Source organism: Cannabis sativa, chromosome 4 (genome assembly GCF_029168945.1).
Source record: "Cannabis sativa cultivar Pink pepper isolate KNU-18-1 chromosome 4, ASM2916894v1, whole genome shotgun sequence".
Lineage (NCBI taxonomy): Eukaryota > Viridiplantae > Streptophyta > Magnoliopsida > Rosales > Cannabaceae > Cannabis > Cannabis sativa.
The window spans coordinates 45,232,249-45,249,897 of record NC_083604.1 but is presented as its reverse complement, the minus strand read 5'-3'; the positions used below and the strand labels follow the sequence as shown (position 1 = coordinate 45,249,897).

General features: G+C 35.7%; 1 protein-coding gene across 1 annotated transcript; it reads left to right on the top strand.

Annotated features, from left to right (window-relative positions):
* Nucleotides 1-8,571: 8,571 nt before the first annotated feature.
* On the top strand, nt 8,572-9,688 carry LOC115715321 (RING-H2 finger protein ATL78). The gene has a single exon (XM_030644176.2). It carries the CDS (start codon nt 8,781-8,783, stop codon nt 9,492-9,494), a length of 714 nt encoding a protein of 237 aa, XP_030500036.2. The 5' UTR covers nt 8,572-8,780; the 3' UTR covers nt 9,495-9,688.
* Nucleotides 9,689-17,649: the final 7,961 nt, after the last annotated feature.

Sequence of the window (17,649 nt, the reverse complement as noted above, 5' to 3'; positions counted from 1 at the left end):
TTCTTGATGTTCTCATCCATAGGCACACAAATTCGATTCCCAAATCTCAACATTCCCGTTTCATCCACTGAAAAAATCACTAGCCTTCCCGGCCGAAACCCTAGCTCGGGTTTTTTATCAATTCTGAATCCTGCTTTTGCGCTTCTTTAATTCTCTCAAGAAGAGTGGATTGCAGGGAAATATTAGCCAATTGCCCCACAACCAACTCAATTTGAGCTCGAGTCATTTCATTTGCCAGTTGTTGAGAGATTTGCTTCATAGAACTCAGCTGACTCTGACCTTTTCTACTCAGGGCATCAGCAACTACATTGGCTTTACCAGGGTGATAAAGAATCTCACAATCATAATCTTTCACCAGTTCTAGCCAACGCCTATGTCTCATATTCAAGTCTTTCTGGGTAAAGAAATACTTCAGACTTTTGTGATCAGTGTATATCTCACATTTCTCGCCATAAAGGTACTGCCGCCAAATCTTTAGCGCAAATACCACTGCTGCGAGTTCTAAATCGTGAGTAGGGTACCTCTGCTCGTACTCCTTTAACTGCCGAGAAGCATAAGCTATTACCCTCCCAGCCTGCATAAGCACACAGTCAAGACCCTGTCTCGAGGCATCACAATATACCACAAACTTTTCCTTATCTGAAGGAAGAGTTAGTACAGGAGCGGTAATCAAGTGTTGCTTTAACTCCAGAAAACTTCTAACTTCTGTAGCTGATTTCGGTGCTGGCCAATCCCGAACAGCTTCAATCTTGGCCGGATCCACCATGATCCCATCTTTATCCACTATGTGCCCCAAGAATGAGACACGAGATAACCAGAAGTCACACTTTTTAAATTTAGCATAAAGCTTGTGATCCCGTAACCTTTGCAAAACCGCTCTGAGATGCAATTCATACTTTTCTTCTAATTCAAAATACACCAAGATGTCATTGATAAACATGATTACACATCTGATTCGTATCAAACATAGTACGCAGCCTTGGCCCATCATTCACCCTGATGGTATTCTTGCATTTTGAATACTCTAGATATGATCTGAAAAAAAAATCTGTGACCTTGACGACCACCTTAATTCCCCGAAGCTTTCTATTACCCCCTGATGCTTTGGAAGCCTCAGCCTTCCGCTTGTGCTCAGGGTTGCTACTGTCGATCCCCTTACTGAAATTACCACCAGCAGGAGGGTTTGATGCCATGGCGGCATCCTTTACAGCCTGCTCTTTCATTACTTACTGCTCGGCCTCCTCAACAATTAAGGCCAAGTGTACCACTCTTTTATACAGAGTGTCATGTGCTGTGGTAATCTTCAAGTCCCGACTAATTGTAGCATTTTGTCCTCGAACATACTTCTATTTCCTGGTTAAATCTATAAGCACCAGATCACCAGCAAATTTAAATAACCGATCAAACTCCAGAGTATACTCGGCCGCAGCCATCTTCCCTTAAGTCAACTTCACAAAACCTTCTTGGTGTGAAGTCCTCACTGCAACATTATAAAACTTTTCTTCAAAAAGTTTCTTAAACTCATCCCATGTCATCACACTGACATCTCGGGTTTGATTCACTATGTCCCACCAGACGCGGGCATGATCTTGAAACATAAAGGCCGCACAATTTACCCTCTCAGTTCCCGTCACCCCCATAATATCGAGGATACGGGTCATAATGCTCATCCACTGGTCAGCCTTAATAATATCACTACCTCCCAGGAAAGTCGGAGGTTGCAGCTTCACAAACTGCTCAAATACAGAATCCTTATGCGGCATTACAAACCCCTGGTTACCCATCACTAGCACAAGTGCTGGTGGTAACACTTGATCAACAGGGGCAGCCAGTGCCGGTTGCCTTAAACGACGCAACTTTTCTTCTTCTTGACGAAGTATGACACTTCGCATTCCTTAAAACATCTGCTACCAATTAGCAGGAGGATTAGCATTGCCAACCCCCGCATTATCCCCCCCGGATTCTGCGGAGGTGGAGGTGGAGGCGGTGCCGGTGGATTGGTTTGGTCTACACCATGCTCTACAAGCTTGCCCTAAGGTCTGGCTGATTAAAGAGGGTCCATTCTACAAATAACCCAATAATCAACAACCCCAGCGAGTCAGGCACCAATCCCACTCTTACGCACTTATTGCCTTAAACCCTAACTCATCTATTTACCTCATTCATATTTGCATAGTAATTAACATTTATAGCATGGCATCACATAACACATACATACTTTAGATGCTTGCATACTGCCTAAAATGGAAAGCGGTAAACAGATGATCACACATACAGTCAAGTATTTACTCTCAATACTTACTGCACCATGAGTCGAGCTTATCTCTGACGACGAATGTACATGTTCGGCCGGTCTACAGGAAGTTTAAAAACCTTGGCGCTCTGATACCAAATTGTAACGCCCTAAATAATTAGGCACGCTACCCAAAATGATTATGAAACCCTAATCCCCTAACCGGGATTACTAATTAAAAATAGCGCAGAATTTAAACTTTTATATTAAACAGACTGAAAATAAACTTGTAATATATTTAAACTTTTCAAACATAGTTGGGATCCCAAAAATATTTACAAAATTATTACAAGCTCTTTCTTACTAGCCGACCTAAGCGGCAAAACATAATACAAAAGTCAACACTGCTAGACCCATAACCCGCTTGGTCTGAAGTGGCGTGAACATGTACATTCTTCGTCTGCTCCTGAAACTCATGGCTGATCAGCTATTGCCTTACCCTTTCCTGCATAGTAGAGCACCCGTGAGCCAAGCCCAGCAAGACAGTATATAACATAACAATAATAATATGCTCATCATACTGTTTAAACAATGATGCCATTTATATATGTCTGTGTGTCACAGACCTGTATGTCACACTCACATGCCTATTTATGTCTACGTGGCGTAGACCTATGTGTTGCGCTCACACATCTCTTTATATCTACGTGGCGTAGACCTACGTGTTGCTCTCACACATCTAGTTACAATAAGGCCCTAGAATAGTTCATCTCGGTTCTGATTACCGAGTCCAACTTGATTATGCCTTGAACACATAACCCTTAATCTTAATATGTATAACACATAACTGATGGTGCCCACTGCACCATTGGTCTATCTACTGTAGACCTGCATGTTACGCTCACATGCCTATTTATGTCTACGTGGCGTAGACCTACGTGTTGCTCTCACACGTCTATATACAATAAGGCCTTAGTAGGGTTTACCTCGGTTTTGCTTACCGAGTCTAACCTGATTATGCCTTGCTCGCATAACCCTATTCTTATATATATACGTAATCCATACATTACGTTCTTTCAATGGTTTATCCTGGTGATATATACCAGGTCTAACCCAGTTATGTCTTATTCACATAACTTATAACATACATGCGTGTATTCAACATTTATTACAACATATATAATCTTAGGGTAATAACCCTAACTTACAAACAAGTAATCACTCATATAATACACTCTATATACTCAGATAACATTTACTAAGAATGTTAACCCTAACTCATGCTTTCACCGGATTCTTAATATTCTAGGGTAATAACCCTAGATCGCATTAAAATTAACTCAAGGTACCAACTTACCGAGTCTAGCTTAATTATGCCTTAAGCGTATAATTCATAATCTCAATATATGCATTTATCCAACATGGCATAGCATTTATACATATATTTCACTAGGGTAATAACCCTAGGCTAACAAACCGTTCCTATTAGGGTAATAACCCTAATCTCGGTTACTAAACATTCATGCATATCATATTCACATAAATGCCACTGCGCATACTCTACGTGCAAACTACTATCTTACCTGTTGTCCAGCTATAAAAGGAGATTCCGAATCCCCGGGTGCTCCTGATCAGGTGCCGGTAATCCTAGTCACACAAATCCGGGATAATTCACACTTAGGGTTAACCCCTGATTTTCAACTCATAAATTTCAAACATGGCATTTATAACTCAGATAATCATACAGAGCTCGGAACGAGCTTTCCAACGATATAAAGAACTCTCGAATCGGAGTTCGGATCACAAAGTTATGCATTTTTGAAAATTCAACACAAACTGCCCAAAAACACGAGGGCGGGCCGTGGCATGCCCCAGACCATGCCGCGTCACCTGGGACCAATTCCCAGGTCCACTCTAAGGGGCGGGCCGCGGCATGCTCCAGAGCATGCCGCGACATCTGGGTGCAGAACCCAGAAAACCAGCAAGCTCAACTCGAATTTTCAGCCCAAAACTCAATCTTTTCACTCCAATTTCTTAACCAAACTTTCAAATCAACAAGTAAGGTTGCTAGCAATTATTAGATGATCAAAATAACCTATTTCATGCATCAATTTCAATAATAATTCCTCAATTTCAGATTACTCAAACAACATAAAATTCATGCTTTAACTAAACAACTTCAAGCTCTTGAACAAGAGCTTCATCTCCAATAACCCAAACAATTTCCAGCAGTAAAAACATCCTAAGAACATATGATTCCAAGCTAGAAAATAGCCTATAATCATAATACAAGCTCAACAACATAAATCATGCATTTTCTTACCAAAAATCATCAAGATTAAACACCAAGCTTTGAAACATGCATGAGCAAGAACATATCAACTAATTCATGCATTTTCACAACAATTTCAGCAAGATTCCACTAATTAAAATTCAATAAAAACTCAGCAAGAGTTACCTAGACTTCAAGCTCAAGAAACCACAATCCAAAGCTCCAATTCACACCCAATTTCCAAGCAATTCTCCATAAACATACTTTGAAAACCAAAAGGGCTTTAGGGAAAGAGAAGGTTCGGGTGAGAGAGAGATTAACCCAGAAAAATAACTCCTTTTCTTTCCAAAAATCATTAATTCAAAGTAAATCCCCCTTATGGTCAAATGACCATTTTGCCCCTAGGGCTATAAAATAAACATAAGCACTTTCAAGGGCATAAATGCCATTTCACATTGAAATATTACCAAATAAATTTCAGATTATCCCATATTAAATAAAATGCCAACTAATCAATTTAATTTACATTTCGGGCCCGAACCCGGTTCAGCCCGAAATTCCCGGGTGTGACTATACCGCGCCAACCTGTCAGAACACACCTGAAAAGACAACACAGGCATACTATATAATAATATAGTTCTATTAAGCATGTAATTAAATTAATCTCAACAATTTACCCTTCTCGGGTCATAATTACCAAAATGCCCCTGGCTCACCAACGGGGTCTTTAACATGTTAAATTTCATGTAATTTCACATATATTGAACTATATAATAATATAATTCCTCAATTAACTCATAATTATCTAATTAGGGTTTTGCTAATCCTTTTCTTAATTCTGGGTATTACAAAAATCATGTTATGCACCCCTTTCACCCAACTCTTTGTGTTTTTTATTTTTCTGTTTTACTTAAAATAAACTAATAAAATTCTAATGTTAAGTATTAGAATTAATGTTTGTGATGTATTTATTAATTCTACTACAATGAAATGTGCAATACTAATTTCCTTTTTTATCTCTTCTAATATTTAAATAAAATCATAGTAGTTAATTTATATAAAGATTGTGTTTTGGTATATTAGTAAAGACTTATCAATTTATCCTTTTGGTCACAAGTTCAAATCTCAATAGACCATTTTTTTTATTTCTTTTTTTTTAGCCTACTATATCTATCCTATGTATTACATCGATATTACTCTAAAATTACTCTAAGTATTTAAGAATTATCTAAATATATATATAAAAAATATTCTTATAAAAGTAAGTTAAAGAAAGCACACCTTATACTAAAAATTATGTACTTGACGTCTGATAAAGTCACTTCTGATAAAATCCTAACAAGCAAGTTTAAGACAAAAAAAATCAAATATTATCCTAATTCTACCAAAATTTCGGCAGCATAACGACTATAATTGAACATTTCTAAAAAATTTAAACCTATTAATAACAACAAAACACAATTCAAAACAATATAAAATAATCACCACAATATTTAGCAATATAAAAGTTTACCACCCATCTGACTGCAGTACATGTATTCACATAACCTACTTCACTACGGATGAATATTTAGGATATTCAAACTCTACTAAGCATTCATAATTAATTTATAATAAAAGTTAGTAAATGTATATCTCGAGCTACCTTAAAACCGATCAACACTAAATAAGTGGAATCCTTGCAAATTGACCTCACAATTAAGTACAACATAAAAAAAATACTACAAAATTACTAATTTCTTTATTTAGCTACTTACTACTTATATAATTTATGAGTAACTAGTTAGTAATAAAAAGACATGAATATGAATGAAAATTAGTAACTTGCTAAATAGTTGTAACTAACTATTTACTAACTACTAAAAAAATAAAAACACATGAATAAAATTGAAAATAGAAAAAATAATTGATACAAAATATATTTAATTTCTAAACTAATTTTATAGAAATTAATTTCTAAACTTTTATTTTAATACTCTCCTATTTTATTCTCATCACAATATTTAATTAACAAAACTATTAGTTTAAAATACTCAATATATACATATACAATATATAAAATACTCTCCTATATCACATTTTTCATTCACAATATATATACACACAATACATATTCAATACAACACAAAATACATACATATATACTCTTCTATATTACATTTCTCATTCACAATATATATACACACAATACATTTCTCATTCACAATATATATACACACAATACATATTCAATACAATATAATACATATTTAATAATATAGAAAAAACCTAAAAAAAGTTATAAAACAAATAAAGCAATGTACATTACTAAAATTAGTAGAAGTTAGATTTATACCTTAATAGACGTTGATATACAATATTTTCTCCACTAAAAACGGTGGCCGGAGGTATAACCACCACAATCCTACCTCTACCTTCGGTTTACCCTAAAAAATGAGAAAAAAATGTGATCTTTTCAGGTATATAGTTTTAGGTATGAAAAATAGAAGATTTAGAAACAAAAAATGAGCTGAAATGGTAGAAAATGGTGAAATGGGGGTGATTTTCCATGGTGGTTGGCGTAGACGGTTTGGGGTTTCTCTGATTTGGAGATTTCTGGGTTGGCTAATCGAATGAGGAAGACGAAGGGATGGGCTAGGGTTATAAATCCTTTTGGCATCGGTTATTTTCAAATAACCGACGCCAGAAGTGGCGTCAAATTTCTTTCCCAAAAATTTCAACCCTATGGCGCCGGTTATTAATTATTATGCTGAAAAAAGTGTCTCTAAAGGCTTGTTTTGTAGTAATGAATGTTGCTCAATACAATTTTCCAATCCTAACTCTCTCTCTCTCTCCATTTCTCACTCTAACTTCTCTATCTCTCTACTATGTATTGTGTCTCTTTACTTTTTCTTCTTGTTATTCTCTTATGAAATGAGATGAGTAGTCTTTTTTATATAGGCTAATAGACCCAATATGTAAGCTGTCATATTTGACAGTTAAATTAGTTAAAGACTAATTAACTAATTGAATGATTGTTGAGGGTTTAAACTTTAAAGAATAATACCACATATATATTTTAAACATCAAATATATTATTTATATTAACCTTAAGCTATATATATTTTTCACATTTAATATTTTAATCTATATTATACTATTAATTAAGTACTGAATTTCGATGCCCTATGCCCATTTTTCAAGTAGGCAAAGAAGCAATGAGAGCACAGAACTGAGCCACCACAATCAAAGAAGCCAACCTTCAAGGGGGGAAGGGTCTCTTAGTCGAAGCCCTCGACACACAAACAGTAGTGCCATTAACACTCCAAACGAGAAGATGCTAAGGAAACACGAAAAGGCATGGCTATATAGCTAGAGTTCTTTTAGAGAGATCTGCTTCGGTTGCACATAATTTTTTTTTTAGTTTTTATATTATTTTTATGTGTTCAGGGTTACACAAAACACGTTATACCATGTCGACTGTTAGCATTTGCACTGTTTGGTATAATTTATTATTAGAACGTGCTAATAATAAAGTTGAATATCTTTTTGTACCAATCAAGATAAACTCTCTTCCATATATAGACTCATGTCATATAAGCAATGAATATTTGAAAAGTTGTAAGCTGATAAGGTTTACTCAATAATTTTCAACCGAAGTTGAATCTACCTCGACGTATTTTGGACTGTATCTCAGTTTGTTTTGAACACCCAAGATTATTATATTATTGTTATTTATAAGGGTCAACAAATATGAACTAAAACTATCTAGCTACACTAGCTATACTTGATAAGTATGAAAGAGAACCCACTAAAATCACCTTAAACAAATATATACATAGTTTCCATGTGATTTCATGTACATAAATGAGAAAATGGAGGTTCATTACTCATCTTAAGGCAAAACATTGTAGAGATTACATAATTATTATTTTGATTCCACGTGTCACTTCATACTGCGCAAAAGGTGGGAGGGACCCATTTTGATAAGAAAGCCCATTAAACTGTGTAGAGGAGGTGAGTGGAGTATCCATATGGTTGGAAATCTTTATCTCTAATGAATAAAATATTAAAAAATAAATAAACAAAACACTCAAAGATTTTGTTGAAACAAAAGAAATAAAATAATGGCATATTATTCTTTAAAAAATAAGCATAATAAAGGAAACTCAGTGTTTTCTCCATACTATATATACAATCTCTCTTAGTTCAAACTTAATTCAATCTTAAGTCAAGCAAGCAATAACCTTTCTATTTCTTCCAAAACACTCCACTCAGACATTTCAACAAACATCTATGGCTGAATCCACATCCTCGCCAGCTCAACTCGTCCAAAATCTCGTCGGAGACTTCTACTCAAGAAGGCTACTCCTAATTCACAACCCGCTCAATCCTTCTCCGGCAACGGCGGGGGCTGCGGCCACTCCTCCTTCGGCCTTTCCCGGCCATGATTCATCGGAGCAATATCCCGGAGACAGCAGCTTCGACGCAAATGTCGTCATGGTCCTCTCAGTTCTCCTCTGCGCATTAATCTGTTCACTCGGACTAAACTCCATAATTCGCTGCGCATTAAGGTGCTCCAGCTTCGTGGCCTCGTCCGATTCTAGATCGAGTCCTGTTTCGGCTCAATTGGCCACCAACACCGGAGTTAAGAAAAAGGCCTTGAAGACTTTCCCAACCGTGAGCTACTCTTCGGATCTGAATCTCCCAGGACTTGATACTGAGTGTGCCATCTGCTTATCGGACTTCGCCACTGGCGAGCGTGTTCGTCTTCTACCTAAATGCAACCATGGATTTCACATCAAATGCATCGATAAATGGCTCAATTCTCACTCTTCTTGCCCTAAATGTCGACACAATCTTCTCGAGACTTGCCAGAAGATCGTAGGCGTCGTTGAAAACCCACAAGCGAACCCTTCGGTATCGCTTCCGTCACCGCCACCGGCGGTTCAAGAAGTAGTCATTAGGGTTTCGCCGCTAGAACCCGAAGGTCCCGTTCGTAGTTACTGAGTTCAAAGAAAGTAACTAAAAAACTGGAAATTCTTTAAGTTGGTCTGTTGTTCGGACAAATTTGCCCCTGAGCTAGCTAGCTTTATCCTTACGTGGATGAAAAAACAAAACAAAAAATTGTAGTTCTTAGTTGTGTAAATTGTATATAATTATTATTCTCCAAAAATAGAATGTGACAGCTTAATTAATTGTTCTTTTTTTGTTTTAATCGAATATTAATTTTAAAATGAGCACTAGTGTAGCAATCTGATGAAAAAATCTGGGTTGTGCTGTGTATGGGTTTTAGTTTATTATATTCCACACAAATTTATTATTTTTTAATTGGACATGGAATTCTAGTTGAATGTTGTTTTCTTGAAATTGTAATATTATATATATAATATAATGGTGGTCGACTATCATAATAATTAATTAATTAATGAAGAACCTTTGCCAGAGTGGCTATAATATAATGCTCATAATGTTAGTAGGAAAACCGCTGAAAAAAATTATAGACCAAGTATTTTTTAGGAGAGCCAATTAGCTAATTAGTCAACCGACCTCTTTTATTACTTAATTTATTTTTTCAATTGCAATTTCTATGGACAGTTTTCATGAGTAGTGGGAAACACTTAAAAGTTCATTATTAAGGCACTACAATTATGCATATCGTCGAATTAAATCAAAGCTTAGTTACTCATTCTCATTTTGATTGGTTATTGAATACATGTTGTTGTCGCTAACAATTATTGAATTACTTTTTGTTATGAATACGGTAAATTTCTTCATTTTTTTTTTTTTTGTTTTTGTGTGGAAAGATTCATTAAGAATAACCTATTGTAGTAAAACAAACGAACTTGTTACTAAAATTGTTCGACTATTTTCTTTAATCTAATAATTTAGGGGAAAAAGAAAAAAGAATAGTAATGAAAAAGCTCATAGACAAATAGCAAATTGAATTGTTTTGATATGAGAAAAATATTCAAATATTAAATGGGTCAGATTCGATATCATGACTTGAAAATCAGATGAAATTTAAAGATTTGAGTTTGTTTTAAATGGGTTTAGATCATTTTAAAGTTAACGTCATATTGGAGTTCACACAGTTGATACAAATTGACTCGTTAATGACATATTTAAAGTTTATTTAGAATTTTAACAGATTATAAATAAATCATAAATGTATTAATATATATGTCATAAACGTGCTAAACTGATCATTAATAGATTAATGAATTGAATTTTTATAATAATATCTATTTACAAACAGGTTACACAGGTCGTAATATACCGACCTGTTTAGGTGTTATTTTGTTGACACATTTATTAAATGGGCCATGTATGGGTCAAGCATATACCTATGTGTTGACTAAGTTTTTTGGTGACTAAACAATTACGAAGACTTTAGATATTGACGAAATATTTAGAGAGAATAAAGAAGAGATTTTTACGTGGTTGAGCGTTAATTAATCTTAGTCTACGAGTCACTGTATCAGAGTTGCTTGGAGAAATTACAACAATGGGGGTTCTTGAAATTTTGGTAGCGAAATAGCTTGAGATCGAAATTCAAGATCCCCTATACAGTGGAGTGATGACGCTATTTATAGATTTCCATCTAAGGTGGGTCATAGTAAGCAAGCCCAATTACACACTAATATTCATTATTATCAAACTAATTGAGTGATTACACAGAGTAATTAATGGTTGGAGGAGTGTCCCTAAAGCTAATTGAAGTTCATAAATGCTTTGTGTTGACTCAAAATTTGGTCAACTGATAGTGGAGCCTTATTAATTACTGATTAACACCACGTGTAAATAAGAATAATAGAAAGTAAAAATAACACACAAATTTATACAGGTTCGGCCCCCTTGATGAACGAGTAATGACCTACTTCTTTTTTAGTTGTATTCACTCTTAAGATAATACCATGCTAATTAGAGTCCTAGACCTTGTAATTTTTAGCTATGGCTATTTTTCAGTATTTCAATTGTGAGAACAATATGTCATAGATAAAGAATTTGTGAGATCTTGTGAAGAACTTATGAAAAGACTTGACTTAGTGTCTATGAGGCATAGATAGAATATGAGGATTGAGAGAGAAAGAAGATTTGGGAGTGTGGCCTAGCCTGAGTCTATTTTTTATGTGATCTAATGCCCTTTATATAGTGTAGGACTTACATAAGATCCTAATTTAAATAGGCGAAGATATTCCTTTAAAATAGGGAAAATAATATATTTTTTATCTTATATTTAAATCACAAAAAAAGATAATTAAATCTATTAAATATAGGACCCTATCTTCATGGGATGTTAGACTTATCCTGTAATTGTAGGTGAGCTTGTTAGGACCTATCTGCAAGTTCTGGCTAGCCAACCTTGCTGAGGGCTGTCTAGCCTGGGCGCCGAACAACCTTGATGAGGGCTATCCAGCCTGGCCAGCCAGGACTTTATTGGCAGGTATGTGGATCTGTCTTTGCTTGTGTCCACCGTGTAGCCATGGGATCTTCCTGGTTGAAAGCTGCAGGCACTAACCTACCAGGTTAAAGGCTGTAGGCACTAACCTTCCAGGTTGAAAGGTTACAAGTACTAACCTGACAGGTTGAAGGCTGTATGCACTAACCTGGCAGGTTGAAGGTTGAACGCACTAACCTGGCAAGTTGTAGATTACACGCACCAACCTGGCAGGTTGAAGGACTGCGAACACTGACATGGCAGGTTGAAGGTTGTACACACTAACCTAGCAGGTTGAAGGCTGAACGCACTAACCTAGCAGGTTGCAGGCTGTACACACTAACCGGGTAGGTTGAAGGGTTGGAGGCACTAACCTGGCATGTTGAAGATTTTACGGACTAACATGGCAGGTTGAAGGGCTACAAGCACTAACTTGGCAGGTTGAAAGCTATATGCACTAACCAGGCAGGTTGAAAGGTTGCAGGCAGTACCTTGGCAAGTTGAAGGCTATACGCACTAACTTGGAAAGTTAGTGATGAGATATTCTCCACGTGTCTTCTGCTTTTGACTATGTGGACATACCACGCCAGGTGGAATAAATTTAGGATAACATTTTCTTCGAAGTCCATATTCGAACGTCTATTTGGATAGAGACTTTTTAGCTCTTGTCTTGATTGCGGAAGCTTTTACCAAGTAGCCTTGTTTGGCAGAGTATTGGACTTTTCGGATGTTGCACTTTCAAACCTTTGATCTTCTCTCTCCATGTCTGCCTTTTACTTTCATCATCTTCTCTTCTTCAAAATATCTTTCTTTCTTTGAATCTACCATTAATGATTTTTAAGCTTTTTGAAACTTTTTGATTCTTGAAAAATCGTGTTTTTGCAAATGTCAGTTGTATATAAGAAAATATAAAAACTGTAATCGTTTGCAGCAGCAGAAAGTAATTCTGCTACAGCAAAACAGAACAGGCTGAATATAAAATATTTGCAGAAAAATAAATAACTTGACACAAGAGATTTATACGTGGTATTAGTGTTCTCCCGAACACTCCTAGTCCACGGGGCCACGCCCAGAGAATGAAATCAATTAATAAAGTATCAAAATTACAAAGACAATTGACTTAAACAAGTTTAGACTCCCTCTAAGGTATTGCCGCAATCCTTTGTAATCCACTTTATGAATCTGACTTCTTGAAACACCTTCAAGCCCGAACTCCCTTCGTCTTTGAAGTGTGAGTGCTTACTTCCTCCCGAAGTAAGGCTTCAACAAGTCTTCTCCCGAAGACCAAGTGCTTACTTCCTCCCGAAGTAAGGCTTCAACAAGTCTTCTCCTGAAGACCAAGTGCTTACTTCCTCCCGAAGTAACGCTTTATCAAGTCTTCTCCCGAAGACCAATCTCTTGTTCAGTCAAGTAGTTCTTCACAACCTCTAGGATAGAGTAAGAACAGAAATAGAACAACTAGAACCTAGATGAACAACTAGGCTCTCACAAAACAAAGAAAGACTCTCTTCTCTCAAAAGATAAATGTAGAAAATGAATAATGGAAGAGGTAATTCGAATGGTTGCTCTCTAGGCTCTATTTATAGATCATAGAAACTAAAGAGGCAACCACAAGTTCGAATTAGCAGCTGTACAAAAACTTTCCAAAAGAAACATGATCTGCTACATCAGATTCGGATGCTGACGAAGCGGATACGCCGAAACGGAAACTTACTACAATCGGGTCCGATCTTCTTTCAATGCTTGATTCCTGCCAAAAACAGATTAGATATTCTGATTGTATCAAGATACAATCGAAATCAATAAGGAAAAGGCAATAAACAAAGTTTCCCTAAAAAAGACAACTTTCCAAAATAGAATTCCTTCTCTTTTGAGAAGATTTCAACAAAGGAAAGTTCAGCTGAAAGTGCAACTTTCCAAACAAAGAAAATTGGCAACTAATAATCGAATAAAAGAGGTAAGAATTCGAAAATGAATGCATAGCAATCTTACCATAAAAAGGAAAAATTATTTTGTCACCTAACTTGCCAAAAAAAGGACTTTACAATCTCCCCCTTTGGCACTTTAGATGAACAAAATAATTTTTACCATAAAGTACCTGCAAAGCAAAGTTAGCAAGAGCAAAAGATAATACTCCCCCTGAGTAACACAATCGAATATCATAATAAAAACAAAAACATGCTAACTTTAATCATTAAGTTCACAAGTACTAACCAACCACAACTCCCCCTGGAAAAAGGGTCTAGAGTTGATAAAAACAAATTGAATGCTCAATAAAATGCACATTAATTAAAAAATATTTTGACAACTAAATTGCCAAAAAAGGACCTAACAATCTCCCCCTTTGGCACTTTAGATAATCAAAATATTATTAATTAACAAACACCTACAAAACAAAGTTAGCAAAACAAACATAAAAACTCCCCCTGAGAAGCACAACAATAAACCAAAATAAAAAGCTAACTTTGACCAAGGATGAACACAAACACAAACACAAACACAAACACAAACACAAACACAAACACAAACCTCAACTCCCCCTAGACAGTTGAGTATACAATTACTCCCCCTTTTTGTTTATCTATAAGGGCCAAAGACAAAAAGAAATGAAAATATAGAAATATGTCCAACAAAAACAAAAAGAAAGAAAACTTATGCCCCATAAAGCTTGATCAATGAGGACAACTGCTTGAACAACTCTTGCTGAACCTCCTCCATGGCAGCAAGACGATTGGAGCAGCAAGAAGAGCATTTGGGGGGGCTTGTTTGGATTCCACCATTTTGATCTGAAAGAGACAATGAACAGCAAACAAGCAAGAGAGACAAAGAAATAGAATCGGGTAGGTGGTGAGAGTGAATGACAAAAAGTGGTTGAAATAAACATGGGAGAGTTTAGCAAAAAGGAAACCAATTTCAACATATTTGAGAAACCACCAGCCCACGATTACAAAAGGAAACTGCCCACTCCTTGCAACTTATTTCCCTTTTTTTTAAAAAAAAAATAAAATAAAAGGAAACTAGAATTACCAACAGTATTTCCAAAAATAAGTCAATCTTTCAAGATTAAAGACACATTACATATAAAAGATCAATCTTTAAATGGAAACATATCAAAAATAAATCAAAGAAGAATGAATGTTGATACTTACCATTTATGCACAAGATTTTCTTGACCCATGAAGCAAGTCACACGCCTCCCTCTCTAAAAATTATTTTTTTTATATTTTTTTTTAATTAAATCCGAAAATAAAATACAATGTGTACAATAAATATATGTGATTCGAATCAAGCAAAGAAATCAAATATCATTGACAATTGACAAAATAAAAAACATGTTATGCTTTTAAGGAAAATAACTAATTAGTATCTCATGAAATAATCATACTTAATTGATGTTGAGGAAAAAGATATGCATGTTACTGAAAATTGTGAACCAGGATTATCAATTTAATTTTAATAGAGGAGACTTACAGATTTGAACACACTTGTCAGACATAAGTGTGTGCAGTGAAAATAGGATCATTGTCCTTGGCAAGATTTTTCATTTTCGCCTTTTTCAATTTGATCCCGCAACTGGATGCTTTCACACCATACTGAAGGTAGCCCTTTTCTATGGTAGTGCATCCTCATCATAGTTGCTAATTACAATGTTCCAGCTTACTCATCAGATGGCTTTCACACCTCATTATGGGTAGCTCTATTCCAGCAAGGGGCCTGACAAGACTGAAACAAAAATTGCTCAACTCTGTATAAGAACATTATTTAATCCTGGACACACATAAAGAGTAACATGAACCTTTTAACACAACATCACAAAGTATGATCAGACTGAGATCCTAACTAATTATAATCCAAAAGCATAAACATGATTTGTCAAAATACAATGATAGAAGATTAAGAGCTAGAGATGAATCACATAACACTATTGTACAAAAATTATGAACATGATAAAATTAAACAATGCAAACTCCCAAATACTTTCTGAGGGAGTCAAAGCGACTTGCATCTAGGGCCTTTGTGAAAATATCAGCTAATTATTTTTCAGTATAACCATATTCTAATTGCAATGATTTATTTTCAACAAGTTCCCTGATAAAGTGATGTCTTATATCAATGTGCTTTGTTCTAGAATGTTGAACAGGATTTTTGGAAATATTTATGGCACTAGTATTATCACAAAAAATAGTCAAAACACCTGATTCAAACCCATAATCAATCAACATTTGTTTCAACCACAATAGTTGAGTACAACAACTGCCAGCAGCTATGTACTCAGCTTCGGCAGTGGACAAGGAGATGGAATTCTGTTTCTTGCTATGCCAAGATACTAGATTATTCCCAAGAAAGAAACACCCTCCACTTGTGCTCTTTCGATCATCAGCATTTCCTGCCCAATCTGCATCACTAAAACAAGCAAGATTTGAATTGGTATCTTTCGAGTACCAAATTCCATAATCAGGAGTGCTATTAACATATCTAATAATCCTTTTTACAGCTGATACATGAGATTCCATAGGATTACTTTGATATCTAGCACACACTCCCACACTGTAACAGATATCAGGACGACTAGCAGTTAAATACAAAAGACTTCCAATCATGCTACGATAGAGTGTAGTGTCTACCTTTACTCCATTCTCATCTTTTGTTAATTTCAGTGTGGTGCTCATAGGAGTACTTACCTGCTTAGCCGATTCAAGGCCAAATTTCTTGACAAGGTTCTTAGCATACTTGCTTTGAGATACAAATGTACCTCCTTCCATTTGTCTCACTTGAAGACCCAGAAAGAAATTAAGCTCACCCACCATGCTCATTTCAAATTCACTTTTCATTTGATCAACAAATACCTGCACTTCATGGTTAGATGTAGAACCAAAAACTATATCATCAACATAAATTTGAGCTATGATAATATCAGATTTTATATGTTTGATGAAAAGAGTTTTATCCACACTACCTCTGTGATAGCCATGAGAAAGTAAAAATTGAGTCAACCTTTCATACCAAGCTCGAGGAGCTTGTTTCAGACCATACAAAGCTTTTTCAAGTTTGTATACATGGTCTGGAAATTGAGAATCTTCGAATCCTTTTGGTTGCTCATCATAAACTTCTTCATTCAAAATACCATTTAGGAAGGCAGATTTCACATCCATTTGAAACAATTTAATATTCAGAATACAAGCAATACACAAAAGTAAACAAATTGATTCTAATCTTGCAACAGGAGCAAAAGTTTCATCAAATCAATACCTTCTACCTGTGTGTACCCTTGAGCCACCAAACGAGCCTTGTTTCTCACAATTGTACCGAACTCATCACTTTTATTTTTAAACAACCACTTTGTTCCAATAACATTTATACCTTTTGGTCTTCGGACCAAAATCCATACCTTGTTGCGAACAAATTGGTTGAGTTCCTCTTGCATTGCATTGAGCCATTCCTCAAAGGTCATGGCTTCCTTCACATTTTTCGGTTCATATTGAGAAACAAAGCAAAGAAAGCTGATTAAATTAATATACCTTCTGCGAGTTACCATGCTTTCTTCAGGATTTCCAAGGATGAGATCTTTTGGATGATTCAGTTTAACTCTGGTGCTTGGTTCTTTCTGAATAGAGTTAGTGATGATGTTTGGTTGAGTCAAGATAGACGGTTCTGGTTCTCCAGTTTCAGTTGCAGCAGCAGATTCGTCATTTGCAGCATCAGCAATGGGTTCTGCTGCATCAG